At 39.2% G+C, this 13,373-nt stretch overlaps 1 protein-coding gene across 4 annotated transcripts in view; it reads right to left on the bottom strand.

Annotated features, from left to right (window-relative positions):
- Nucleotides 1-3,947: 3,947 nt before the first annotated feature.
- The window catches only part of LPIN1 (lipin 1), a 46,518-nt gene continuing 37,092 nt past the window's right edge, over nt 3,948-13,373 (bottom strand). For 3 of the 4 annotated variants that reach the window (XM_027722035.2, XM_039386946.1, XM_039386947.1), the window contains 4 exons: nt 13,021-13,173; nt 9,775-9,889; nt 7,651-7,754; nt 3,948-6,809 (listed from right to left, as the gene is read on the bottom strand). In XM_027722035.2, the coding sequence (XP_027577836.1) occupies nt 6,650-6,809; nt 7,651-7,754; nt 9,775-9,889; nt 13,021-13,173 (532 nt within the window). In that variant the 3' untranslated portion in view covers nt 3,948-6,649. Of the gene's footprint in view, nt 6,810-7,650; nt 7,755-9,774; nt 9,890-13,020; nt 13,202-13,373 lie in introns of those variants that run through there. The other variant, XM_039386948.1, reaches the window with a different exon arrangement.

Below are 13,373 nucleotides of genomic sequence, written 5' to 3'. Positions count from 1 at the left end.
CTGGCTCTTCCCAGGTACAGTGCAGGTACATAAGCAAAGTGTCAGGGCACAAGCCACAGCTCTGGCACACAGTATGCTGACAACAAGGTCCCCAGCATGACCTGAGCCAGGGCAACCAGTGTTCATCCAAGCAAGGGCTGGGCACAGCCTGAGGGTCAGCAGAGGCCAGCAATTCCCCTATGTGGCAGGCAAGCAGCTGGACACTCGCCAAGCGAGCCCGTTGGTGAGGGTGCCTAAAAACAACCTCTGCCCTTTATTGGGCAGTGATTTGTCTGCACAGACATAGCCACCGAGCCCAAAATATAAATAGTTGTATCTAGCAATGGGGAATGGAAACTGTCCTGGTCATTGGTTTTGATGTATTTATGGCTGTTTTTAACGTAAATCTAAGTTTTCAGTGCTAACGGTCCGAGCCTGCTGAGGATTCTGCCCTTCCGCCACCATATTTTTGGCAAAACTCAGAAACAAATACATCCACATCTCCTACCTCTTTGGCTCCAGTATTCTAAAGGGATGAGAGGGATCATGAATTCGATGGAAATCTGTAGCTCTTGCTATTCACACTTCAGATGGCAATTGTAACTGTCCATATCTGAGCAGCCATTCAGATGCTAATGGAGCTGCTCCTGTGTCAGTAAAATCAGAGAAAGGTCTCCACTGTTTGATTTATAGCCAATAAATATCCAAAAATTAAAGAGTCAACACATATTGAGATACCAGGAAAAATGTCTTTTTTTGCCCGTGTTAACAGCAATGTTCTAAGATAAAGCTGCTATTTTAAAACATGACTTATTTTCACTTTGCACTAGTGTTTTTAACTGTCCTGAAAAGAAGGATGTTTATACAATTTTGCAAAGAAACATGAACTGTTCTACTCCATTTACATCTCTTTGTTCCAAAATGTATTCCTCTTGTTGAGATTCCAGCAGACAAGGAAAGCAGACACAGCGGTTACTTTCCAACGTGAAACTTAAAACCACAATCTCCCGCTCAGAAAACACAGAATGAGTCACAGGAAGGGGCCACTTGCTTGCAAAACTCATTAAAAGCAAGGCAAGGCAAAATGGATTTCCTGTATCAATAAATAGATTGCTGGCAATAGGCAGAACACCTGACAGTGCTGGAGGCTAAAAACCAGTCCAAGGGTAACCATTAGTAAAGCCAGATCAATTCTTCAGCTCAGAAACTTTATCTCCCCAGCACACAGTTTTCTTGGAATTACTTAGCTTAATCCAGCAAAGTGCTTAAGAACATGCCTAAGTTTCAGCTCAGGGAGGGATGAGTTAAACACTTGCTTAAATAGGGTGAAAAATGATGATGTCTGTATTTATTCACTGAAGCAAGCCATATTAAAAGGATGCACGCATGGTACCACAGCGGTGTACATACTGCAGGTGAAAACTTTGTTTCCTAAGTTCATGAAATAATAAAGAAGCCCTAGTCCTTACATAAGCTTAAAATTTAGCTGTAACTGCAACTTTGTTTTGCTCTTAGCAGTGTCCCTTGGACACTTGAGTATAGATTTCCTTTTGTTCAATGTTATTCCCTTCTGTTTGGGAAATGAAGCCAAAATGGCTTTCTCACCTTTTCTGTGCAGCGCAGACACGTGGGATTTCAGGCAGTGCTGCTTAAGGGGCAAAAGGCAGAGCTCAGCACCTGACCCAGTACCACCCAGGGTCAGCACAAGGGTAGGAACAAGAAGGTGCTTTTTAGCCATTTGTTCTGGTTTTGTTCACTTTTTCAAGTTCCTCCTAGAAGAAAACTAATTTCTCATTTTACCTTTACTTTTCTCCCTCACATCCCAATGACCGGAAAGGTCTTAATGAAGATCTCTTCCCAAAGCATCCCGTAGCTGTAATTCCGCAGCACCACTGCTGGGTGCTGCTTAGAGCCAGTCTCTTGCCTCTAATCTGCAACCAACCCTTTCATTGCATATTTCCAACATGCTACAGAAGAGAATGAGGGGCTGTATTTTACTGCAAGAAAAAGAGTCGGGACTATCTAAGGTTGTAGCACTGTGAGTATATTCCATTCACCACCATTCTTTGCTGGACTTCTATGAAAAGAAAAAACCCACAAAACAAAACAAATTAAAACATACTAAGAACAACCTTCAGACTTCCCTTTTTATGCCTTCATGGAAGAGCTGAAAGTTATTATAATAATTGTAGGCACTATCTCAGCACAAGCCATCTTCTGCCTGCCTCTTGCAATGAACTATCCTGAGGTACTCGATAGCATATGCAATGCATATTTATTTATAAGGACGAACACGTAGTATTCTGGAAATATTCCCTACATTACTCACGGCATCAAAAAAACTCTAACTCCATACTCTTCCCTCCTCAGGAGCTTCCTCCCTCAGACTATTGTACCTCTAGTGTTAATGGGATATTCCAGGAGCAATGAGTATTGTCCTTATAAAGTTTGGTTTGCTGATGCAAAAGTACCATTTCTCTGACTTCAGATTAAAAGGGCACCTTCATTTCAAAGTCTGTCTCCAGAGTTCCAGGGTAAATGTTTATACAAGCAAGAGACACACAGAAAATAGAGAAAGAAGACTGAAGAAGCAGTGATTGCAGGCTGCCCAAATACGGCTGCTTTTGTATTTTTAACAGAGAACTTGAGATGTCGCAGAGCCTTATCAACCCCAAACATCTTTGTTTTCATACCAGCACACACAAGCCTGGCAGCATCACTACACTGCAGTCAGTTTGCTCAGCAAACCTGGCAGTGGGAGAAAAAGGCAGCTCTGTGTTCTCAGGGACAGGAGATAAAAAAAAGGGTATTGGTTTCTCCACAGCAGAATGGCCAATGTCAAAGAAGAGGAGAAAGAAAAAAAGACACAAAAAAATAGACTATCTGGTCTCACTGCCATGAGTGACAACATCTCCATTCAAAACAGATGGCTAGTTTTTGCTTAGGTCACACTAGGAATTACACAAAACAAAGATTCAAAAAAATTCTGGGGTGGGTTGGATTCCCAGCAGCTCCAATTTGCTCTAGTTCCTGTCTGGTTGCTTTTGGTTTCAAAGTGCTGCTCTCATATCCCAAAACAGCTAGACCAGACCCTGGTCCCATCTCTCTCAGCAAACTCTTTGCATTTGAAAAGGCTCTGGGTAAAACATTTTAGCCAAACTGCAAAAATAGTGCAAGTTACACTGGATATCCCCAATAAGAAACAGGTAAAGAGACTGGAGCTACAAAAGCCACACTTTACAGGTTTCAGTAGTTCTTCAAAAGCACTCTGCCATTGTCAAAGGATACAGAAAAACAGAAAAGTCAGGAAAAAAATTATATTTGCCTTTATTACAATATATATTTCTACCCTTGTTGCATTCAGATCAAAATGAAGTGTTATTTTCATAATTGCAGTAGCACATACATATACAGAGTAAATACTGTATATAAATAGGCTTTGAAATAATAATAATCCATATCTATAAATAAAAATACCCAATACCCTCTTTCTCCTCCCTCCCCAAATTACAGCAGTAACATTTTATCTTCAACGTAACTAATGCCCCAAGTATGGTATTCTTTTCCCCTCATGACCCAGCTGGAGTGGTGTGGCCATCAGCTTGAAGAAAATAAACTGCTGCATATACTAGTTTCTGCGTATTGCATGAACTGAATATAGTGTGATTTAATGTGTCTGCATACTTATGTTAGCATATTCTTTCTGTAACAAAACCCAGCATTACACTGCAAACAAGGTTGGTATTTTTTCTTTCACAGAAAGAGTAGGAATTCGTTAAACGATCCCTTTTTCTTCTATATGAATTAACAAAGCAGTTTAAATATTATGCTAAAATTAATCAGCTACCAAATCAAAATGTCTTATACTTTTTGGAAAAGTACGGTTGATGTTTCTAGCAGGTCAAACCCTTGATTTTCATAAGTGTCTCTGTGAGCAAATTTGATAAACATTTCACAAACACACATCCCGGACACTGTTCAGCTATATTTCAACTTTCGGATACACAGGGGTACACAGCATGTCAGTGGCAAGGCGTTTAATGTCACAGAATCGCAGAAATGCTGGTCAGGAGAGACCCCTGGAGGTCATGCAGTCCAACTTCATCCTTGAAGCAGATGATTGCCAGCACTAGATCAAGTCAGCCATAACCCTGTTTAACCAAGTCTTGAAAAGCTCTGGGACAAATTCTGCAGCATCTCAGGGTTACCTGTACCAGCACTTCACCACAGCTACAGTCTGACAGAATTAAAACAGACCCTTATTCACACTATCATTTGGTTTGAAATACAAATGGCGACAAACAACCTTGGATTACCTATTTATTAATTTATAAATAAACATATCACATCATTTAATTGTGGAGAATTTTCAGGGAGCACATTTTCTGTTGGGAGTTGCTGTGTGTAATATCTTAGGAAAATAGATCTTTACTATTGTTAAGGATAAATACGACAAAACTGACAGCCTCTAATTGAAGAGAAGGGTTAGTTAGGTTTATTTTACATAACAAATGGTTTGAAATAGGCCTTTACCAAAACTGAATTTAAATAGGATGCAGCTAGGACATTCATCCATTTATTCAATCATTAATTATAAATATTATTAGACACTTAAAGGAACATGTGGCTATATTTAGAGACGCAACTATCTCAGTTTGGCAACCTGCAATCCCCATCGACCGTCTTTCAGAAAATCCACCCCACATTTCTTCCATCTTTAAGTAAAAAGATATTTGCATTTTCTTCAAACTTCCAAGAGAGAACAATCAATCTGCATTTGTTCCTCATTGTGTCTAATCCTGGTATCTCCAAAGTGGACATGCATCTTGCCTGAAGCAGAAGCGTTCATGTGAAAGGAAGACCTAGGGAGTGCTCACCACTGCACACTGCAGCTGTGTAAAGGATTGCACTTATATTTATTACTATTGAAGGCACAGAGAAAAATCATAAATTGGCCCACTGACATACCAGATAAAGTCTGCAGTACTAAAAGTTAGAAAACCCCTCGTGCAGACTTACCATCCCATCTACATTGCCATCACTCTTGACATGCAAAACCAGAATCTGTTGTAACAGAAGAAATGTGATACAGAGCAGCCATTCCAAAACTTCTGGGTGATAACAACCATAATCATATCTTAAAATTTCTCCTGGGCCACTCTGCCTTCCTGTTATTAAACCCTTAACTGAAAAAACTACAAAGCAGCTGTAAAACGTACCACAGTCTCAGAGATCACAAGCTGGTAGAGACCACAGCTTGTGAACCACGGGTTTAGCCATACTGAAATACAATATACATAGAATCCCATGCTGCCATTTTCAGTGTTTCAGAACAATTAGACTTTTCACTATATTTTAGAAGTAAAAAAAAAAGTTACTTTCCTAACTATAAGCACATTTGAGAATCATTTGGCATGTGAGCACTTGAAGTCCACATTTGAACTACCACATTGTGTAAAGGCAGACCATTTGGAAAACATCATCAACTGATCTGCAGTATTGCTTTTAGCACGCATATTTAAGTCTTAAGGCTGTCAAAAGCAGGTAGCAAAAAAAAGTAACTACAGCTTGTGTCTGGATAAATAAGGAAAAAAATATGAAAGAGGAGAGTTCATTACCTTAAAGGAGAGTAAATTGCACTAAAAGTATCCATTCTTTACACTACAAGACAAAGCAAAAAAATCCATACAGTAAAAACCTGAGATGCATCATTCACCGGCATCAAAAGTCACATTTTAGTCAAAGTAATGTTTCAAATAAAACTATTCCATTTTGACAAAATCCTCAGTGTTCTTGGCTCAGTAACAATCTTGAACCTCAGCACATGGTGTGGGTAAAATGCCTTTACTGAAAATCACCCACTTCAGTAATGTGAGCACCACGCACAGTATAGCCTGTATCTTCCATTTGCCCACTTACCTTGATCTAAATAGCTACTGTTGAAGCATGATACTTCTCAAATTGAAAAAGACTGGCAGAATTTGGCCATCCTATTTCATTTATCTTCTATTTAGACTACACATAATTTATTTCCTCAGAAATATCCCATGTCAAAACAGGCTGGAATAAATCAACATGGCTCAACTGGCTTTGACAGCTATACTGATGTATATCAGTGAGGATCTAGACCAGTAATTAACTCTTAAACAAACAGTTTGTTGGTCAAGCAAGGGGAAACGGGAAGAATCATTTGCTCCTTCAGAGAGAAAAATTTTGATGTATGGATTGCAACCCCTGTCCGTGTCACCAGACGATGTCAGGAACGGTGAGCACCTTCAGCTCCCTTACTGGCAAGCGGTTCTGACGAGATGAAAGATGGCTTCAGTGATGCAGAACAGACATGGAACCACCTTACAACCTTATGGCACATTTAACTGCAACTCCAACATCAGTTCACTTTTATGTGACCTTACACAATGAAAGTGCATGGCACAATTTGAGGAGCCAGGTGAAGACCTAGAAATGCAACTCCTACTCCCAGCAAGACTCCTCTTGTCTGGAAACGTGACTAAATATGAAAAAGCATTTCTAAGTGTGCTCACAGCAAAAGAATACAATGCTCACATCATCACAGATTCCAGGTGAACTGTCAACAGCAAAAGCCACCTGCTGTCCTGTCAATACAAGCCAACTCATTCTTTGAGCAGAGGCCAAGGGTTTGGAGATGCAGTTAAGACGAGGCTGGATGTACATCCTGAGTTTCAAACGGCGGCAGAGGTTCTCTCCAGTAGGTGAACTGACTGTAGGTGTCAGAACAAGGAAAGTCTGAAGAATGGCTTCTTTTTAGCAAAGGGAAAATGTGATCTACCACTTCAAAGAGTCTGACATAGCTGGAAAACAAACAAATAAAAAGACCCATTTCAGATCATCTTATTTTGAACTTTTTTAAGTCCCCAACCAGTAAGGTATGACTACTACCAACAGACAAGGTGGACAAGTCACCCTCCTCAAAGGAATAAAACTAAACTCAATTTTGGTGAACAGCTTCCAGAAAGGATTCACAGCTCAGATAAGAAATTCATTCTAATCCATTAATTCTAACAAATTATTCTTACCTAGTAAGAAACAGATGCCATCTTACACCCAGATTATCTGATCAAATACTCAAGCACCACATTCTGCATCTCCATTTCTGTCTAGTTTCACTCAAGCAGCTCCCTGCTCAACTGATTATTCCTATTTTATACCCATATGGTTCCCCTTCAGTTAAGGACACTCTTGACATTACTAAACGCCATTTCCAGTGGTAGGTGCTACCAGTGCCTAAGCATCTTGCTGGAAGCACTCGGTCCTCTCTTCAGATTTTGTTTTCTGGTTCTTCTAGATAGGAGCTCCAGAAAAAGGAAATTTGAAAAGGCCATGAAAAGACAGATGGCTTCAGCAAACTAGTGAGTCTCATTTTTATGCAGACTAAATCATACACTTAAAATTCTTTTACATGATTAAAGTAGATGGGATATATTATATTAAATACAGAAAAAAAATCCTTTTGTCAGCTTAACTGAAGGAAAGTGGAAAGTCTGTATTTTATTCCAAATTTATGTTTTCTTTGAAGTATTCTAAGGAATCTTTCATTACTGAAATTGAATGGATCTTTGGGCAACTTGAGTCTCAAATTAGCACAGCAAATTAATTTAGTCCATAAGATGTTAGGGATAAGAGATTACTTACGATGAGATGTTTGTCTTTGCATGCTCCTGTATAAGTTCTCCTTTGGGGTTAACTGTAAATATCCTGTTTAAAGAAACCCCCACCTGTTTGTATGAATAAACATCCTAAAAAGAAAAGAAAAAAAGAGAAATCATGATTCTACCTTTGCACTATAATGTTTATTTTTACTGGAATATATTACACAGAAGAACATATTCACAAAGTATTGGTACTAAATTTATTTAGTTCTCGTGTACCTGATATTCTCCATTATGTTACAAATGAGGTAAATCTAACTCACGATTTGCTGCTAGGTAAAGAGTTTGACACTTCAGTTTAATCTATTGACCTGTTTAAACTATTAATCAAAATCATGGTCATTTTTTTCAATAACTTTCCTTTGACATAACAATAACATTCAATAAAAAAACTAGTGATATTTGGTGTAAAAGCACCTTTTTTTTTTCTCAGAGAGTATTTAATTTCCTGAGTGCATTGTACTGTGTATCTAGTGTACAGAGGTTAAAATGTAACTGACACATAAAAGAAGAATTTTTTTTTAAGGACAAGGTCACGAAAGGAAGTCATAGCAAATTTGTCTACGTTAAAATCCCTGGAAACATCTCTTAGCTCCTGAGTTCAGATTTGTGCCATGCTCCATGTCAGAGCAAGAGCAAAAGAAGGGAAAGCGAGAAATATATGCCAAAATAGCAGCAGTAAACCCCAGCAGGTAATGGAGATGCAACTATGGGAGGTAGAGTTAGAAGTAAGAATTAAGAATGTCTTCTAAGAAGTCCAGATTGCTAAGGAAAGTAATAAATAGGTTTTGATCTGTTCTGAAGAAAAGCTTGACAAAATCAAAGATGAAAATATCTCCCAGAAGATCAGAGTAAAAATAATCTTCCATTTTGCTAATATAAATCATGGTTTTAAAAGCCAAGGTGGTGAAAAAAACTGGAATGTTAATGAAGATACAGAGATTATTTTTATATCTACATCGTAAAGACTGTTCCAAAAAAATTAACTGAACAAAAGTGAACAGCAGTCACTTCAAGAATTCAGCAATTTGGCAGTCCATGCACTGTCTACACCTGTAAGACCCGTGAGTACAAAAATTTCCCGGAGTTTGTTCTTGGAAAAATAAAACAAAAAAAAAAGCAAAACCAAAACAAGCAGAGTAGAAAATTGAGAAAGCTATGATCCTGATTTTCACAAAGCCAGTGGTACATCACATACCTGAAGCCTGTACACTGGCAGCAATCAGAGAAGTGAATTATCAGCAATTACTTCAGAAACATTACCTTAGTGTTTTACTTGAAATTTTATTCCAATATGAATGAAAATGATTATGCTATTTTATTTCCCTAAGGTTCAAAAAAATGGAACTGGAAATAGATTCATCCATAATACAAAATCATAAAAGTTTTTAAAAACTTATTTCAGAACCATATGTTTAAAGGTATCTTGATAACAGAAGTTAAGCTGTGTAGGATATAACAATTTAATATAGCAATTGGACAGTGAGGACCTCCTGTCACCTCTGACATAATGCTTTTAAAGAAGGGATAAAGACATGCCACGGTCCCCACCTCTGCCCTGGCTCCTGAGACTGTTTACTTTTCTAAATGCATAAAATTATTCTTTGGCCTAGGGCAGGAGTGAGAGCCATCTATGGCCCAAAGATACAGTCTCCAAATAAGTGACAGAGATCTATCTTCCCCTCTCCATGTCAAACTTATCACTTTCCATACAAAGTAGAAACTTTTGACTTCAATGAGACATCCAAGCTCTTTTGAGTGGACTCAAGAGTCTGAAGCCTAAGTCCTACCAATATTAATCTGAAATATTTTCTGTGTGTCCACAGGTATCTCACTGACACTGTATTTGTGTGGATTTAAAGGAGATCAGTGTTTCACCACAAGATTAACTGCCAATTTATGCAGATCTAACATAGTTACTTTGCTGTTCTTCCATGCATCCTACATTGTGGTATTTTTGAAGAACCTTTATATTTTCCTTAGTACAGGGCCTAATAAAATATTCTTAACTCTCATTTACAGCTTCTAGGCTCTAATGCAACAGAACCATGAAATAACAGCAGCCTTTCTGTTCTCTGCAATAGAAATAAATTCAGCTATTACTTACAGCAGGTCTGTTTCCAAAAGCAGCATAAAAGGGTTCTGTGTTAGGATAAAACAAATTTTTGATGTCTGTCAAACACTGAACTTTAAATTTTTCTGGCTTCTTTTCTATGACCTCCCTGAAATTATAAAAAAGGGAAGCTGAATAAGTACACATGAAATACAGAACAAAACACTTTATTTTCATTATTCAACATTTTTGCCTAGCTGGATACTGATACAGAGTACCCACTCTTCTCTTACTTCTTTTTGAAGTCAGAGTGCTCATGAAGACAAAACCCAAGTATTCCAAAGCTTACATAATGGGCACAGTAAATAAATCCAAGGGAACTTCTATTGAAACCTACATTGCAAAGATGGTTACTGAGCAAGGATGGTGGATTACAAGGAGTAGCTAAATCAAGCCCTCTGAGGCATAAACTGTCATCAAATAAACTGCCTCCTGTGAACTGCAGAATGATTCAGAGATTACATTAGCCCTCACTATGTATAGCGCCTTTTTTTAAATTTTGTTTTTAAAAGGACTCCGATCACCATATGTGCTAGAAGCAACTCAGCCTGTTAAGATACTTCTACAGTCAGGATCCTCCATCAGGGCTAATTAACAAAAGTTAAGGAATAAAGGAATCTTCTATTTCTCTTCAGTTCTCCTTACAGAATATAAAATTCATTAATGAACAGAGTAGTTATCTCATCCCTGGGCAAAAGCCCTTTCACAACAGCTTCTCTTGGCAAGAAGACTGAGCAGGTGGCAGAGTCTGGAGTTCCCATAACATAGGAAGATGCCAGCATGACACAAAAGCGCTTATGAAGCTCAGAATCCCAGATCCTAGCACCAACACATATGTCAAGGAAGATGTGAATAATATAGAAAGTTCATAGGAGTAAAACAGCCCTTTGGAACAGGAGATCCGTGTATAAATCAAAGTTTGAGAATGCGCAATAGACAAATAAAACTATCTTTCCTTGCATACACCTGATCTCAAAACTAGAATAATTAAATCTATGGATAACAATGCAGTAATTTATTGCCCACACACCACAGCAGTTACAACAGTGTACACTGAAAGATGGGCATTCTTTAGTCTAAACAAGATACCAAAAATAGTATCACTTTAAATGTATTTCTAGATATGAGGAGCATAAGATAACAGTAACTACCTTTTCGCTGCATTTACTGTTTAATCAGTCCGAGAAGTGCACAATAATACCTCCACAGTTTCTTATATTTAGAATGTGACTGGTAAGATTGCCTGTAGCATGCCACTCAATCAGGAGAACATCTGAACAACCTTCCATTAAAAATTCTAATGAAATATATCCTGTCACAGCAGCTTTTAACTTAGCTTAAAATATTTTCAGTAATCACTTGACATGCTTCACTGAATTAGGAAGAAGGTATGATATTCATAATCTGTGCTATTCTTATTCACTTATTGCAATTCAACACCTAGAAAAGTTAACACTGTCCACACAGAATTCCACAGTGCAGTCAGGCACGTAAAAAGTTCATTTCATTTTCACACGAATTTCTTCAAAACCCACTAAGAAATAATCTCACACAAAAATATATTTATGTCAATTGGAACACCTTACAGATCAAGACAAGAAGGATTGCTATTAAAATGTCCACATTTCTTCTATAGCTAAATACACACCATATAAACACCCCCTATGAGGTTGTGAGCTATGCTGGTGAAGGTACATGCCTTCAGCAGGGTCTCCCATGCCAGAAAGGTCAAAACTGAAGGGTCAGTTAAAATGTCTTCATGGGTAGAATGGGCTCACTAGCCTCCTGGCAGTCATCCCAGGAGAAGGACAACTCTGATTCCTAACCCGGGCAGATGGAGCTTGCTTAGCCCTGTAAGGCCATCCATCTAAGAGAAGGTCACTCTAATCAAACCTACATCCTGAGGACCTCGCTGCCACCGTCCGAGTTTGCTCGGCCCCGGCAGATGAACCTTAGGATGAAAGGGTGGGTCCAGTTCTGCGCATGCTGCATCTCACCTAAAAAATCCATTGCGCAGGCCTGAAGGTTATACCCACATTTGTAAAGCCCTGTAGCGACAGGTGAGGGTCGAAATGGCAGGTGAAAGGTGCACTGGAAGCAGCAGACCCAACTCTGCATACAGGTGGTTCAGGACATTGGTCGCCTGAGACTGACCCCAGAGATGACAGTCTATTGCAGCAGCATCCTGAATGACCAAGCAGCCTTTTTCAAGGACAGCACTGCTTGCTCCACATGGAGAGGGGCCCAGAAAAGGTGGTCTAACCAAAGCTCATCTCCACCCTTCACCCGGTTGGTTAACCGCAGGACAATGGGCATCTTCTAATTGTGGTCAAACAAAGATTAACAGACAAAGGCATACACCTGCCTTCAAAGGTGTACCCAAATTGACACTCACATGCTGGAACATCAGAACCATACTTGATACTGCAGATAGTGGATGTCCTGAGCGTCATTCTGCCCTAATTGCCCACGAACTGTCACGTCTACGAGTATTGAGGCCATGTTGATGAGAACACAGCTGCGCTGGGCAGGGCACGTCTCCAGGATGAAGGACCACCGCCTCCCTAAGATCTTGCTTTATGGTGAACTTGTCACTGGCTGCCGCAAGAGAGGAGCCCCAAAGAGAAGATACAAGGACTCCCTGAAACAACATCTCAGCCTTGGCCATATTGATCATCATAACTGGTCTACTCTGGCCTCCAATCGGGAGGTCTGGAGACACACCATCTATAACGCAGCTGTCTCCTTTGAGAACACACGCAGGATCACTCTCGAGGAGAAAAGACAACGCAAAAAGAATCGTGTCTTGCCGATACCATCCAAGGAGTCTTTCTGCTGTGCCTTTTGCAACTGGACTGGTCTATCTTGCATTGGCCTCTTTAGCCACCAGAGCACTTGCAGCAAATGTGGGTAGAGCCCTCCCCCAAATCTTTGTTCGCGAAGCCTAGCCATGAATGAATGAATATTAAACGCATGAAGTCATCAAGCAGTAGCTATTGGCAAACAGAGAACATAGAGTTGCCTCAATATACATCTAAGACATAAACTAAGAAAACCATCTATTAACTACCTATTGAATTTGGTCTCTCTCTAACAAAATTTCTTCTTAGTGAAATTTTGCACCAATATGTAAGAAAAAAAAATCATAAATTATTTCAAGCACTCCGATTTAAAAAAGTTGAGAATTCAGCCTCCACCAACCTTGCAGTTTCTTTCTGCATAAAAGCAAAATTGCATTACCTGTGAAGAGCTGAGAACAGGCTGCTTGGACTCAGTAACACTGGCCCCTGAGGCAGCACAGTTCCTCGTTCATTGACCCAGTGCAAGTATCCTCTGGTCATGCCTGCCATTCCAATAGCACGTGCCGAGCAGTACAAAAACTTATATCCATTTCTGTGAGCAGATACAAAAGAAGAAACTACTGTAAAAATAAAGCAGGTATTTAAGTATTAATTTTGGGGCTTACTTTTACATTAACCAAGTCATGACTATTAAACAGACTTATGTTTAACGTAACTTGATTTAAAAGGAATAAAAACATTTATGCCAGAAACCTGAATAATTAAAACCTATCTAGTTCCACTGCATTTTGT

The sequence above is a fragment of the Pipra filicauda genome, unplaced genomic scaffold, assembly GCF_003945595.2.
Source record: "Pipra filicauda isolate LSUMZ 115617 unplaced genomic scaffold, ASM394559v2 scaffold518_size375886_pilon, whole genome shotgun sequence".
NCBI classification, from domain to species: Eukaryota; Metazoa; Chordata; class Aves; order Passeriformes; family Pipridae; genus Pipra; species Pipra filicauda.
The sequence above is the reverse complement of the archived record's forward strand: the minus strand, read 5'-3'. Positions and strand labels throughout refer to the sequence as shown.